At 37.7% G+C, this 16,725-nt stretch overlaps 1 protein-coding gene across 3 annotated transcripts in view; it reads right to left on the reverse strand.

Moving 5' to 3' along the window:
* The window catches only part of LOC131042942 (DNA polymerase lambda), a 328,908-nt gene extending 312,728 nt beyond the window's left edge, over positions 1 to 16,180 (reverse strand). Inside the window, exons 1-2 of one of the 3 annotated variants that reach the window (XM_057976282.2) lie at positions 15,911 to 16,180; positions 210 to 347 (exon numbers count right to left, since the gene is read on the reverse strand). In XM_057976282.2, coding sequence (XP_057832265.1) covers positions 210 to 347; positions 15,911 to 15,994 — 222 coding nt within the window. In that variant the 5' untranslated portion in view covers positions 15,995 to 16,180. Of the gene's footprint in view, positions 1 to 209; positions 348 to 15,515; positions 15,611 to 15,910 lie in introns of those variants that run through there. The other 2 variants (XM_057976281.2, XM_057976283.2) reach the window with 2 other exon arrangements.
* Positions 16,181 to 16,725: the final 545 nt, after the last annotated feature.

A 16,725-nucleotide genomic window follows, 5' to 3' on the forward strand; every position in this document is an offset into this window, starting at 1 on the left:
TTTTTTGAGAACCATACATATAAGTGAGAGATGTATGCCTAACAATGATGTATTCGAGGAGTATTCTTGTATCAAAATATCTTGTTATTTCAATATAAAATATTTTATCCAGGTTTGAAGCTTGATAAACTTCAAAAAGTAAAGTTGTATTCTCTGGACTAAAGCATGAAACTATAACAAATGCAAAAAATTATGAACAGATAGCACACCCGTTTTAATTTTTTGAGTCGTTCAGGACCAATTTTTCCTGCTAGAGCCTTTGAATTTGCAGCAAATATATGTGTTACTTTCCTGGAAATACGATCTTCAATTTCAGCACCCAATTGTTGCAACTTTTGCTTCCAAATCTGTATATCAGCAACATGCATCAGTTTTGCTGTAAAGGTGCATCCTTACAGCTAGCTCTAAGAGCATGGATGAATGCTGAGTTTTCAATTTCAATTATCACAGTTTGCAATTGTTACTACAGAAAACAAAAATCCTAAAGCAAAAACAAGAAAAGTCTACGGGCTTCCAAGTGTATCTAAATATGAAAATTTTGCACAAAAGGATGTAGTAGGAAACAAATGTGAAACAATACTAAACTAATTTCCATGTTTGAGCAAGCAGGTCCCACAGCAAAAAACAGCAGCGATAATTCAGAGTTACCCTCAAACTAATTGAATTAATTGAAGTATGCTAATATGCACTGTCTCGATACCATTAAAAAACAAGCATTCGAATATAGATTTCATAACCATAAAAAAAATTAACACATTAACACCTCCCACAATGTTTTCTTAAAAACACATAAGAAAACAACTCTTCAGAAGTACCTATTAACATGTCTAAAATTGCGAAACTTATGACTTCATCCGGCCAACGCAGAATAGAAATACTAAGAATCCTATCCTCTCTTGAGATAAGGAAATCCCTAATGTTGTGTGAATTTGATCAATGGGGATGACCTCAATGTTTTGGTTGTCAGGTCTTGACTGCAGGATAGCTTAGTGGTTGATGTGTTTTGCTGGAAACACAAAAGGGGACTCACGGTTAGACGGAATTGGTTTCGTACAGGTTCCCTAAAATTTATAGTCCTATATCATCTGATTTTGCGTCTGATTGATGCTATTTCAGCTTGACTTGAGGGTTTCTTTAATGAAAAAAGGGCAAAAGGAGAGAGGGATAAAGAGTGAATAAGAATAGCTAACTAATTCTAACTAAGACAGCATATTTCAACACATAGACAGAAATCTCAAAATAACTAGAAATTACTTCACCGGCTAATTAGCACAACTAGGTAAAAACCAGTGCGATCATCTAAGGATTTCGAATTTTCAAGTTTATTAGATATGAATGATAGATTCTTACACCTATTTATCCAAATCTAACAACCGAACTTAGCACAAAAGGGGTTCAGACTAACCATGCAGAGGAAACAATAATCAACAATTTCCTAATGGTATGAACCAAGATTTTCCATCAAATATATGCATAAATAACTGTCTGAAATTAAATACAGTTGCAGAAATATGAAATAAATGGAGAAGAGGACCATGCACTCACAGTAGAACAAACACAACTTTAACTTCCATTAAATCCTGTATGTATTTTGCCAGGGTTTCTGCAACAATCTTTGTTTTTTCTCCCTTTACAAAGAGGAACTAATTCCTTTATATAGAATTCTAAAAACGGATGAATGGCCAAGATTAAACTTGAACAAGTGGGTTCAGGGGCGGTAGCAGCATTAGATCCTTTGAAACATAATGCCTTCGTAGTAGTTCCTTTCAAATACCGAAGAATCCATTTCACAGCATTCCAATGTTCCATACCCGGATTACTCATAAACCTGCTCACAACTCCCACTGCATGTGCAATATCTGGCCTTGTGCATACCATTGCATACATCAAACTGCCAACAGCTCATGAATACGGGATGTTAGACATTTTATTAACCTCTTCCTGTGCCTTTGGGCACATCTCCTTAGTCAATTTGAAATGACTAGCCAAAGGTCTACTAACTGCTTTTGCATCCTGCATGTTAAATCTTTTCAACACCTTCTTTATATACTCACTTTGGGACAAATTCAAGGTTCTATTTTTCCTGTCCCGTGTAATCCTCATACCGAAAATTTGCTTAGCTGCACCCAAATCCTTCATAGCAAATGACCTGGCTAATTTATGTTTAAGATCATTTATATGTTGCATGTTAGACCCAGCAACAAGCATGTCATCAACATAAAGCAACAGGATAATATAACTGCCATTATCAAATCTCTTAAAATATACACAATGATCAGAATGACATCTATGATAACCGTGTTCAGCCATGAAACTATCAAATTTTAAATACCATTGTTGGGGTGCTTGCTTTAGGCCATACAGACTTTTCTTCAACCTGCACACCAAGTTCTCCTTACCTTTGACCTCATATCCCTGTGGTTGCAACATGTAAATTTCCTCCTCCAAATCTCCATGGAGAAAAGTTGTTTTCACATCTAATTGTTCAAGATATAAATCATCTGCAGCTACAAGACTAAGTACAGTTCTAATTGAAATCATTTTTACAACTGGAGAAAATATTTCATCATAATCTATACCCTTTTTCTGTGCAAAACCTTTTACCACAAGTCTGGCCTTATATCTTTTCTGACCTCCTTCCTCCTCCTTCAGCCGATAAACCCATTTGTTAGGCAAGGCTCTTTTTTCTGCAAGTAAAGGGACTAAGTCCCAAGTCTTATTTTTCATCAAGGAGTCCATCTCCTCTTTCATGCCTAGCTCCCACTGTTGTTTGGCATTCACCTGCATTGCTTCTTCATATTCTTCTAGTTCACCAGAATCAGTTAATAATATAGAATACAAAGAAGGAGAAAATCTTTCAAGGGGTCTACTTGACCTCGTAGAACGTTTAACACTTGCAGGAGTTTGTGGGACATTCTGTTGTTGCTGAGCATCAGGTACCTGTGGCATTTCATTTTCAAGAATTTCATCCAACACCACATATTCTTGCTTGTCCTGTTCATGCTTCTTTTCCTGCATCTGTTCTTTATACATAACCTTCTCATTGAATATAACATCTCTACTTCTAGTTATTTTCTTATTTTCAAAATCCCATAACCGATAGCCATATTCATCTATCCCATATCCAATGAAGATACATTTCTGAGATTTAGCATCAAGCTTGGTTTTGTTTTCTTTATCAACATGGACAAAAGCTTCACAACCAAAGGTTTTCAGAAAAGAATAATTTACCTTTTTACCAGTCCATGCCTCCTCTGGAATACCACCATCCAAAGGGGTTGAAGGTCCTCTATTTATCAAATAGACAGCAGTATGTATAGCATCTGCCCAAAAATGTAAGGGCAATCCAGCATGCAATCTCATGCTCCTCGCGCGTTCCATGATAGTCCTATTCATTCTCTTTGACACACCATTTTCCTGTGAAGTTCCTGGAACTGTCTTCTGCTTTCTAATCCCATTTAAGGAGCAGTAATCTTCAAATGCCTTGCTGCAATACTCACCTCCATTATCCGATCTGAGACACTTCAACCTTTTTCCTGTCTCATTCTCAACCAAAGCTTTCCATTTCTTAAAAGTTTCAAAAACATCTGATTTTTGGTTTAGGAAATATACCCATGTTTTTCTGGTTGAGTCATCAATAAAAATAACATAATAACAAGAGCCACCAAGAGATGATACCTGAGCTGGTCCCCATACATCTGAATGCACAAGCTCTAACTTCTCACTCTTCTTCTCTTTCCCAACCTTGAGAAATCTGACTCTTTTCTATTTGCCATAAACACAGTTTTCACATAACTCTAAATCAATCTTCTTTAGTCCTGGCAATAGATTTTTGGAGTGAAGGATTTTCATCCCTTTCTCACTCATGTGCCCAAGCCTATGGTGCCACATTATCGAATCTATTCTTGCAACATCTATTGTTGCTGTCCCTACAGTAACTTTATCTGTAGCAGCTAAGGTAGAGTAAGTGTTACCAGTACACAAATATAATGTGCCTACCTTCGCACCTTTAACTACTACTAATGATCCTTTACTGACCTTCCAGATACTGTCTGAGAAGGTAACTATGCAACCTTCACTACCTAGTTGCCCTGCAGAAATTAAATTTCTTCTTAAGTTAGGAACATGTCTTACCTCCTGCAGAAACCAGTCATTACCATTCTGCAACTTGATCTTTATCTTTCCTTTTCCAACAATTTGACAGGGCTCATCATCACCCAAATATACCTGTCCAAAATCACCTTGAACATAATCTAGAAACTATTTTCTATGGGGTGTAGCATGAAATGAAGCCCCAAAATCTATTACCCAGGAATCATTAACATTATCCAAACATAAGATTAAAGCATCTTGTAAAGTATTACTTGCAATATTAGCTTCCTTACTATCATTTTCATTTTTGTCTCCTTCTTTGTTTTTCCGAGACCAACAGTCTTTCTTTAGATGACCAGGCTTTCCGCAGTACCAGCAATTTTTCTTTCCTCTAGATTGAGAGCGTTCTTTCTTTGACTTCCCTCGTGACTTCTCATTCCAAAGGCCTTTTCCTCTTTCCTTTGATCTTCCTCTGTTTTCCACATTCAAAACACTACCCGATGATGTTGGAGTCTCACCTGTGCTTTTCCTTCGCATTTCCTCGCTTAGGATAACACCAACAATATCATCAAATACCAAAGTATTTTTACCAGAGATAGAGTTACTTACAGCCATAACCAAGCTATTCCAGCTTTCTGGCAAAGAACATAAAATCAAGAGAGCCCTAACCTCTTCTGCAAAGGTAATTTTTACCGAAGACAATTGACTGGTAATTGTATTAAATTCATTTAAGTGCTCTGCTACAGATCCTCCCTCACTCATTTTCAAATTAAACAAACGCTTCATAAGAAATACCTTATTCGAAGCCGAGGGTTTCTCATACAGCTTAGCCAATGTCGCCATCAAATCTACAGCCGTTTTTGCTTATGTTATATTGAAAGCTACAGACGATGCAAGGCACAATCGAATGGATCCCAGTGCCTTTCTATCTAAAATGTCCCATTCTTCATCTGACATTGTGGTCGCTTTCTTTGCCTTTCCTTCTAATGGCCGCCACAAATCCTTTTGATACAGGTAATCCTCCATCTGCATTTTCCATAACTGATAATTCTGGCTGTTAAACTTTTCAACCTTGAATTTGGAATCCTCCATTGCTCCCACTCAAATCTGAAAGTCCTGCCAATTTACAGAAAACCTCACTCTGATACCAATTGTTAGGGTTTCAAGCAGATTCGAAGCAAATATGAACTAACAATTATATGCAGATTTAAATACAAAAGATAAAGAAATAAAATAGGACACAGATAACACAGAGATTTAAAGTGGTTCACCCAAAATGGGTTACGTCCACCATACACAGCTGTCCAATCTTTCTTATTATCCCGCAAAAATAGCACATCAACATTACAATGCCTTAAGCATCCCAGCCGCTTATAACATGCATTTTTAGGGCAACAAACAAAGTCGGCCTTTTTAGGGTTTTATTACAATGTCGGTTTTCATCAACAAAAAACCGACAAAAAAAAATTTCTATACGTGCTGAGTGTACAGTACTTTGCTGATCAGTCGCCACATTTCAACAATCTCCCACTTGGAGACTGATCAGGCTCCACACCGAACAGATAGGTGGCTTGACGGTTGCTTTCCGTTGTGCACGAGCAATCAACCAGTCTTGAGGGATGGTCTATCCGGATGCTATTGCCAAATTCCCACTTTGCTCCTTAGAGGTTTCAGCTGGCTCACTGCCTATCTGCAATTGATCTGTCATAGAAGGAACAGATGCAGTATCCAGTCCTTTACTTATAGCTGAGTTCTCTCCTACCTCACTGAACAACTGTCGGGTATCCCCTTGTGATGGTTGCTCTTCAGTTTTGTCGGGCTCGTGCATCTCATCCCCCTTTCGTTCTCCTTCGATGGTGGTGTCATCTTTGCCGGCACTATTCAGTTGTAATTCATGCCGACACCCCTGTGTGAGCTCATGCTAACCAGCCTCTTGATTAGGTGGAATTTCTCCCTCCTCAACTTGATTTCTAGGTTGATCAAAACTAATGATCCTGACCTCTGCATCTGGCTCACCTTGTGCTTGAGGATTATTAGCCTCGAATGCATCAACATCACTCTAGGAAGGCGGAGCAGGTATATAGTAAAGTTCAACTACATCATCCTCCGAACTGGGGTCTTTGGATGACGAACTGACTTCTGGCCTTCTAATAGGGATCTTTTCCCTTCTAGTTCTTTTTGATGCCCGAGTCCCTCTATTAGCTCTAGCTTTCTTCCTCTTCTTTCCGGGTTTCTCAATCTCTTCTTTCGATGCACTTGAGGTTCCCTCATCTTCTGAAGACTGGGAATCGAGACTGCCCATCATATGGTATGTAAATTGAATTCCTTCATGGGTTAGTCTCTCAATCTGTTGGGATAACCAGTGATCGGTATACCTTCCTGGAGCTGCCATAACTGCCTCAAAATCAGTAATCGGATCCTGAGACCAATCAATGCCCGGTAAGAGGTACTTTACTGCCCCAAACTCTTGGACTTGCAAGCAGTTGCCAAAATCTATTACCTGATCTGGGACCTGATGGTACTCATAAAGCCGCATTTGCTGGACACTTAGCCTAGAATACTCACGCCTTCGGACCTCATAGTCATCGGAACAGTTGCTCCAATAATCCTCAATTGATGCCTTCGCCCTGTAGCGCCTGCCATAGGCTCTTTTTCCCAAATTGTCATGATCGAAACATTTCCTTGGGAAATGTTCATGTAGGCCATAAGATGCTAATTCAGCAAGTGACTCGTCAGCTTGCACCGAATTCTTGAAATGCACATCGAGGGCACCCAAAATCATAGGGAAGGTGAATCTAGACTGTTTCTTATCTCTGAGTAAGCTGCCCACTGGATGTGCCTACCTTGCGACTTCCATAAGGACTATTTTGTCTGTTGGATAGCATGGAAGTCAGAATGGTGCTCCCTCAAAGCCGGCTATCCTGATATAGGTGAACCTAGGGAATTGAATAAACCATGCGCCGTACTTTTGTACCAAAATGGTAGCCTGCTCTAAGAGCCTTATGTGCAATCCCCCCTGCATCAACCTGACTAGGCGCATTGTAAAGGCGTCATTGACACGCTCATATTGACCAATTGCATAAGCAGCGTTGTTCTTTTCTCTTTGAGCAATGTCGTAGTAGTGCAGCTGAGGGTAGCATTCATACATCTTGACTTGATTTGGGTCGTTCTCGATTTCACCCTTCTTGATTAATCCTGTCAGCGGCTGGTGTCGGGCGAACATATAAATCAGGTAGGAGGTCATGGTGAAGTACTTCTTTTCCTCAAGTTCGACCAATTGTGTATGGATATTATCACTGATGATCTGAGCCCAGTCGAACTTGGATTTCCCGGCAAAGACCTGCTCTGTAAAGTAGAACATCCACTCTTCAAAAAGGTTGGACTGAGGGAGTCCCATAATCCGGCTAGGTAAGGTGACCATGTCACCATGCTCGTTATGAAAGTCACTTTTGGTGGTCTTTTTACTGATTCTAATACTCGAAGGCCTTCTCTCCTTATACCATTCTTCGTTTATCAATGTCCTACATTTAACAGTGTTCATGTCATAAGCAATTTGTGCCTCATCTATAGTTGTAGCAATGGGATTATTAGGAAATGGGATGTCAAATGCATCCCCAATGGCCTCAGGTGTGAAGTCAGCTAGCACCATATTTTCTAGAACCACTAATCTGGTCTCTGGCTGATAATGTCCAACAGCCTCAACTACTAGCTCATAATTTTGCACGGTGGAGGGAAGCCTGCTGCCTAAGCAATACCACTTTCCATCATCCGCCTAGGCTTGCCATAGGCATTAGGAGAATATACCCGGTCTCTGAAATCCTAAATGTCTATGTGGCCCAAATCAGTATCACCTATGTTCTCCCATATGCACTGGACTTTCGACTCCCTCACTCCTCCTCTTTGGTACTGGTACTTCATCTTCTCGACTTTGCCGGGAATGTCAGATTTAGAGACCCGAGATGTTCCAGTTGCACCAAGCGTTTTTGAGGATTCTACCGCCAATTTAGGCATTTATCCTGCACAACCAGATGCGGATTACGAGACGAGATGAAGGAAACAAACAAGTTAGTCAAAATAGAGGATGAAGTTAGCGCATAAAACCAAAGGCCAATAGGAACACCAGATTCAGAAGAAGGCATGATGCTTTAATAAAAAAGCCTGATTAATTTGGAAGTGAAATGCTATGGAATAGGCAATTAAGCTGGACTGTTTAAAATTTGCTACTTGGCTACAGTTCAGTTTTCCAAAATGTTCAAAATTTTCTTAAGTCCGAATTTTTCATTGCTTTTGCGCTATGCTTAACGCTTTCAAATAGACGACCAATTTTGCATAAATAAGATTTGAAGGAGAGAATTGAATCATACCTAGCGAATTGCCTAATTGATGAGCGAATCTCGGAGACTTGGGTGGCTTTGCAAAGTGTTGTGCCTTTCTGCTTTTCCCTCCTTCGCAATATGGGACTATAAGGATTTTGCAAACTTGCAAAGGTAAATGTCGCCTCTCTATCTCTTCTAACTTGCCTTTTCGGAATGCAAGGGTTTATGCAGAGTTGAAAGCCTTTTGACTTTCCTAAAACTCGCGCTTTTGGCCCGAAAGGAAAGGTTCTGCAAAATGCGTTTAAAATGCCCTTGTCGAAGATCACGCGAGGCCTTATTCCGGGTTGGGAGAGGGTTTTGCAAACTCTCTCCTTCAGATTCCTAGGTGTTTTCGGAAATTTCAGATTGAAGGAGGCTTCTGAAAGGTTTCAATTTTAACGCCTCTTCACTCATAGACTTCGCGATTTTCACTTTTGCCCATTTTTGAGCTAAAAGGACCTTTTGGAAATTTTAGGTTTAACGCCCTTTTCGACTATTGGCGATTTCGGCTTGAAAAGACTTTCCACAAGTTAAAACGTTTTTCTCTTGACATTTCGCGATTTCCATGTGCTTGCCAATTTTCGGTCTGAAAAGAGGAGATGCAAACATTAAATCGCCCTTCACGTGATTTCCAACTTCATCGATGCTTGCCCATTTTCGGGCTGGAAGTCTATTTGCAAATCTATAAAATCTAACGCCTTCCTTTTTATCGCGATTCTTACTCTCTTTGGTGATTTTCGGGATAAAAGAGAGTTTTGCAAACATTAAATTGCCCTCCTATTTATCGCGCAATTTCGATGTTTGCCCAATTTCGGGTTGGGCGTGACTTTTGGAAAAAAAATTAGATGTTTAACTTCTTTGTTTTAAGCGATTTTCGGCTTAAATGGCAATTTTTAAAAGTTTTTTAACTTAGAAGTTTTTTTACTCTATTTGGCGAAATTCGGCCCAAAAGGCAATTTTGAAAAGTTTAGACGTTTAAACTCTATTTCTCCTTTTCAGCCCAAAAGACATTTTTGAAAAGTTTATTTTAGTGATTTCTAGTGTTTGCCCAATTTCAGGCTAAATGACCCTTTTGCAAATTTTTACGAAAAAGACGCCTTCTTCTTTTTCGCGATTTCTTACTTTCGGCTAAGTAAGGCGTTATGAAAAGTTTCTTTTGGAGCGACTTTACATCATTTTTGGGGGTTAAAAGGGTTTTTGAAAACCTCTTATTTGTTAAGCGCTTTAGTCCATTCTCCAATTTCGGCTTGGAAGGCCCTATTGAAAAGTTTTTAATTATAATGTCTTCCACGTATTTTGCGAAATCCGGCTTGAAAGGCACTTTTGCGAGCCTTTCAAACTTTTAGCACTTTCTCTCTATCAGGCAATTTTCGGCCTGCTGAGGGATTTTGCAAACTTTCAAACTTAGACGTTTCTCCTGACTTTCTTTTTTCGGCCTGGAAAGCACTTTTTTGCAAGCCCAGGGGCAACTGACATCCTTGCCTATTTAGCCAATTCTCAGGCTTGTGCTAAAATTGGTCTTCCTTGGATTGATTTTGGTTGTTCAGATTGTGAGGCTCTCTGCGACATGACCCCTGGGCCACATGACCTAAAACTCAAACACGCCCTTTCTTTTAAGGACTACAAAGCTTATTGCTTCACCACTTCCTGGATCCCAACAAAAAAAGACGGTGGACAAAAAAAAAAATTCGAAACTCAGCAGGATGAAGGCTGAAAAGAAACGAGGGGGACCCTGTCGAGGACAAGGAGTGTGTGCAACGCACAACAATACCTTTAAATACCTCAAAGGAAATTTTTTCTATCCAGCATTTTGGGGCTTATTGATAGAAAGATAAATTTTCTTTGAGGAGAAAACTACAACCAAGCATGAGCTTTTCGTAATGTCCCCTTCCCAAATTGCACTTTTCCTTACCTATTACATAACTAATGGTTAGGGAACAATCGTAATAATTAATTGATTTGCTAACAAGTGGAGCTTTAATAAGTAGAATCTACATAATAACTTAAGTGCCAACAATATAATTTCATATTTATCTGGTTATTAGAGTTTGATCAAGTATTAAATTTAACACATAGAATTGTAAGGAAGAAGACATGAAGGTTCGCCTAGGGCCATTTCTACACCAAGCCCAAGAAAGGTTGCCTTCTACAACCTTCTTGCTCCACTTGGCGGCCCATACTTGCTAGCCTACCAGGTCTACTTCTTCCATATTTTATTAGGCCTTGTGAGGGAAAGGGTAGAGAGTGTGACCGGGTTCCTTGACTCCTCTATGTAAGGACCATCCCAGCTCTAGATGACACTTTGGTCATCCTAGGATGGCTCACTTACGAGCCCCTCATCACCTCTCCATCACAATCCTTACCCCTTCTGCACAAAGTGTATTCTTATATTATTTGAAAGTTTTCTAAAAAGATGTATTTAATATTTGACATTGGTAATGATCTTGCATATACAACATGTTCCATATTTATGATGATTACACTCATTAATATCTTGTTCATTACGTTTAACATCTTAGTGGGTTATACATACTTATTATTTAACATTTGGATGTTTAATGTATGTAATGTTTATGCATGTTTAATATATATATACTCATTACATTTGATATCTATATTCATTGTATTTAATATCTACATTTCTTATGTTTAATATCTACATTCATTATATTTAGTATCTATATTCATTGTAATTAATATCTACATTTATTATATTTAATATCTGAAGAATCTTTAATATCTGCATTATGATTTCTAATACCTACTGTGATTATTAGCAATTTACTAAATTCACTTTTGATTGTTTTTGAGTCTGATACTTGCAGACTATCCTATATTAGTTTCTGAAAAAATGCTATCAAATTAGAATAACAGAATGAAGTATTTATATCTTATTAAATTTCTGATGTTGTCAGAGTAAGCAGTGGGTTAGATACATCATACCCGTATGGAGTGTATTTACCCTTGCTTTGACTCTTTGTTACTTCTGCGATTCCCTTAAGCTTCCTCTTCCTTTCTTTTTTCCACCATACCTTCCACAAAATATTGGGTCTTTAATACTATCTTTGCTCAATGATGGGCTTCTGGGATCAAAGGTGTCCTTTGGCAATGGTTCCCCTTTATTGATACGTTGTGTCCTTATGCTTCCAAATACAAAGCGCTCCATCACTAAATAAATACAAATCTTGCTTTTTCCTTTGTATGGTATTACTAATACTTAGTTGGTGTTAGGATATGTAAAAGGATATTAACATTTGCTGGTGACAATGCTTAAAAATTAAGTAATGGTTATTTAAATTATGATGAATAATTAATTAATAAACATTACACTATGTATATTAATTAATGGTTAATTAACGAATGATCAATTAATCAACTAATTAACTAATCATGATGAATAAATAATCAACTAATTAAATAATGGTTAAATAACAAATAATCAAATAATCAACTAATTCACTAATCATGATGAATAAATAATCAACTAATTTCACAAATATGATTGTGTTATATTATTATAGCCTAAATGATCTAGTATAACTGATCAAAGGAGAGGGGTATGACAATCCGCCCTTCCCAAATTTGCTTGTCCTCAAGCAACTTAACAACTTCCTCTCTTTCCCATGAGGGTTAGAAGCATGACACATATCTATGACCTCAAATGCACTTTGTATTTTTCTAGTTATTCAGTCTAAAGGATAAAAACCCTAAAATATAAAATACATGCATCCATACTTCGCCAAATTTCTCCAAAACACTTGTAGACTTAGCCAAAATTTACCAAAACACTTGCAGACTTGAGGAGATTGAGAAATTGCTGCCAGACTACCCAAAAGAACACAACCAAAAGACCAAGTGGACAAAAATGTAGGGGGTCCTCATTTGGAATGGGTTGATGTGTGATTAGGTCACAACAAACATATCATGTTCTGTACATGACTGTGCCTCTCAATAAAACAATGTTTTCTCTGCTTGGCAAGCACGAAAAAAGTTTTCCCCTCTTAAAAGTTAAAACTGTTTTACTCTTTCATTTATGGTGCGGCAATAATAAACCACAATATCTCTATAAATGGTGAAGCATGCGGATAGGGAGGAGCTAGTTCTTGGCATGACGGAAAGAGTTTTTAATATCTTTTCATGCTAATAGAGTACTTATTCTTTCAATCTCTACATCATAAGAAACTTGTTTTGGCTTACCTTAGACTTCTTAGAGCTGAGTAAAGAGTTCTTCGTTTTGAAGCCTTTATTGGTTGGGGATACGAAAGAGAAGGCCCATCTTCTCGATTATTTCCAAGATAAGTAAAGAGTGTGTTTGATTCTGCAATGGCAACATAAAGGTTTTCGTGTGAAGTTTGGTGTGCTGTGTTAGAGAAAGTATGAAGAGTATAGAAAGCAAGGGCAATTTATAGTTATCGACTTTGCAAAACTTAATCAATTGCATGAGTCTTCCTACTTATCACAGTCAGTTCAGCTAAAGTTGTAACTTCTTGAGCATTAGACTAAGACATCGATAGATTTGAAGGAATGCTTTTGAAATTGTTATTTTGAATTTCTAAAGTTGGTATTCACTTTTGTAAATCAAAGGTTGGTGCCTCAGTTGTTAGGAGTCGGTGCTCTCTGTGAGTTGGTGCTCACTTATGTAAACTGAGTTGGTGCTCATTTGGGTTGGTGCCAATCTTGTTAAAGAAAGCTTTTGTGCCGTGTTTTTTTACTCGAAAGGGTTTTCCACGAGAAATCTTGTGTCTGCTGCTTAATTTTTACTCTTTCTAAGTTTAATGTGGATTCATGCTTTTGAAAGATTAAAATTTTAGAATACTGATTCACCCCCCTCCCCCCACCTCTCAGTATTCTCTGTGTGCTCTTCAAAAAGAAATGAGGAGATGAAAAAATTAAAGGGCACACCTATGCTTAAAGGCCCATGTAAGATTTTATTGAGATTTGAATTAGGAGAGGACTCATATCTTTGAATTGATCATTAAATAAGTGCATAATGAAGTCCTATAATACATACTAGAATGAGACACTAAAATGAGTGCTAAACAAGTGTGGAATTGGAGACCCTAGCAAAGGTGTACAATTTACGATGCTACAATGCCAAATATCAATAACTTTAAATTCTAGGAATCAGCCTATTAATGGACCTTTCCCAAGTTGATCCATCTTTGAGTGGGACTGCCAAGGTGGTGTGGAACAAGTCTGATGAGGGATGGATTAAAGTCAATTTTGATGGTGCCTCGAAGGGGAATCCGGGACCATCTAGAGCTGATTTTGTGGCGAGAGATTCGAATGGTGACATGGTGACTTTCGGGGCAAAAAAACTACCAAATGGGACAAATAATGAAGCAGAGAGGCTCATGCTGCATTTTTAGCAATCAAAATGGCAAAAACATTAGAGGTTAATCGACTTCACTTGGGGGGAGATTCATTAATTATTATAAATTCTATTACTAAAGGTGAAGCTCCATCATGGAAATTGAACAAATATGTCAAGATTATTAAAAAAATTAAATTTATTTCAAGATTTTAAAGTTTCACATGTGAGACGGGAGGGCAATATGGTAGCTGACACGTTGTCAAAGTTGGCCGTGTCAATTAATGATGGGCAGGCTTGTGAGATCTAGGAGGATCTCCGGAATGTGTGCCTAGGCCTGTGAGTTGGACAATACGACGCCAAAGGTGGATGGGAATGATGATTCGGACAGGGCATTTATTATGGCAAGTTGGCAGCTTTTAAATCAAACTGAAGTGGTGGCTTCTCAACACATAGTGCATTGAGGTTGAGACAGAGAGGTGTATTAGCAGACAGGTGGCAAGGTTGTGAATGCCATGGAAGCGAATTTCTCCCTCATTACAACTAAACAGCAATTAGCCTTTATGGGGACTGTAACGAAGAAGAGGATGCATAGCTTGTTTAATTTTGATGAGCTCATCTTCATGTAGATCATTTACATACTTTTGGGTGAAGAATTCATCAATGCAGATCACAGATATTGAACCAATATCGATATTGTTTCCATGGTACTAGCATGGGGTTTAGAGCTTGGAGAGAAGGAAGAAATAGAGTGGGTGATGAGGATGTGTGTCAAGGAAGAATGGTTGTTTGGAATACAGTCTCTGTTGGCGATGGCGGAACCAGGGGTCAGGTTTGTAACAAATGATGGCAATTGGATTCAAGTTGGGGAATTATGCACCCCCCTGCAACCCTTCATAAGTGCGATGTCGAAGAGGGGGGGGAGGAAAATGGAGGCTTGTATAGGTTGGTAAGCAAACAAGGATTTTCTCCATGAGAAAGAAAGGGAATGGGCCAAGACCTCTGGTTTGCAGCTGAAGGGCAAAAAAGGGGCGAGGTTCGTGCCGAGCAACCATTGGGTGCAGGGACCTCTAAAAAGAGCGAAGAAAGAATGAGGATATAGTTCCTGGTTATTTTTTAGTTGCTAAAATTATATGTTTTTATATATACTGTTTCACGGTGTCTCTGTTGTTTTTCTAAGGCAGACAGGGTGTAGGGCTGTTTATATATTTAGAATGTAGTTTTTGCATAGACTGTTGATGCCCTAGGGCTCTGTTGGAAGACTCCTTTAGTAGGATTAGGGTTATGCTGGGCAGGTGGCGATGTTTTTTTTAAATGAATTTGATACAGACATCTGTTACGGAAATTAGAGACGGCTGGTTGATGTTTGCTTATATTTACAGTTGATGATGTGCTTTCTGTTATAATTTAATAAAACATACTATCATTACCGATAAAAAAATTCTAGGAATGTAATATCTGAAAACTTTTTAATACTTTGAGTTGAAAATCTATGGAGGAAAGCAATTATGTATAGTAAATTCTTCTTTCCAATATCCCCCACTGGACCGAGCAGAAGAAGGGAAAACAAAGGAAATTGTGAGCAATATCGAACCACTAGAATTTTGGCTTGTTTATTTCTATAATTTCAGTATTAAACTGTGCAACTAAAAAACTATAAATCACAAAATCTCCCTTTAACATGAGCCCGAACTTTATGTATAATATATCATAGAAGAACAGAGATATGCACAAACAATCGTATAAACAAATTTTACCTGTAATGTTAACATTCGCTTTATACTTTATCTTCAGATTCATGTAAGGATCACATTCACTGGAAATATTCTCTTCAAATTTAAGAAATATTCATTATGACAGAAAATTTTCTCTTCAAATTTATGTAATCTTCACAATCACACGAAATTGTGTCATTTAATGCATGCAATGTTAACATCCACTGAAATTCACTTTAAATTTAAATCAATTAAAACTAAACATTACGGAAAAATAAATGATGCTTCAAATTTCAAATTCCTGTCGCAAAGACCTATAAATTGAGGTGCAATTGCAAAATAAACCATCTGTGATTTTCAAAGTTGTCTTAAAGGGGCAGTCAAAAACCCCTTGTAGCAGAACGAGTTAACTGGGTTGGAGAAAAAGGCACTCGTACCTGCATTCTGCGAGGCTGCATTCCTGTCTCGACGAAGTAGACCACCATACCAGAAAAGCGCTTCTCTGGACTTGTCGGTGCCATCTTGTAACCTGCTTTATTCTCTGAGAATAGGTGTCACGAAAGCAAACAACTAAAAGAAAATGAAACTATTTTATGTTTATCGATGGCCGATTTAAATTCAGTTCGTGAGCCAAAGTTTAAATTTATCCGTTGGTGGGCTTAGGCAGCTCAAAATAGAATAGAAGACTTCCAATCTCGTAGGTGGTATATGACAGCAGATTTTGTTATTTTTGCTTTGTCGAATGTTGATGATGTGTTATCTAATTTGACAGTGAATTTTTAATTATTTTTTTCAATATTTTATCAGTCTTCAATTAAGAATTAATTTTCATTGATGTGAAGTGAGAGGATGGAAAGATCAATAGAAATTTGGGAAGAAAATATTTCTTTTTAAATTAAAATATTCATTTTTTTTTAAAGTTAAAAAATATATATTTTTTCAGTTTTTAATTAAGAATTACTTTGTATTGTTTGAAGTGAGCAATGGAAAGGTAAAAAGAAGTTTGGAAGAAAAGGTGTGTATTATTTTTTTGGAGTGTCAAGGAAGTAGAATCACACAAACATTCATTAGGGACAAACATGTAAATATCTTGACAAATGATTCTTGGTATAGTTTATTCAACAAGAGGACCGTTGAGAAGCACACAGTCTTTGAACACAGAAAGGATTCAAATCCAAAAGACAAAAATAAATGACAAGATGAAGCCTCGTAGACATTAAAAAAAAAATCATTATTATATATTATATCTTAT

Source organism: Cryptomeria japonica, chromosome 5, assembly GCF_030272615.1.
Source record: "Cryptomeria japonica chromosome 5, Sugi_1.0, whole genome shotgun sequence".
Lineage (NCBI taxonomy): Eukaryota > Viridiplantae > Streptophyta > Pinopsida > Cupressales > Cupressaceae > Cryptomeria > Cryptomeria japonica.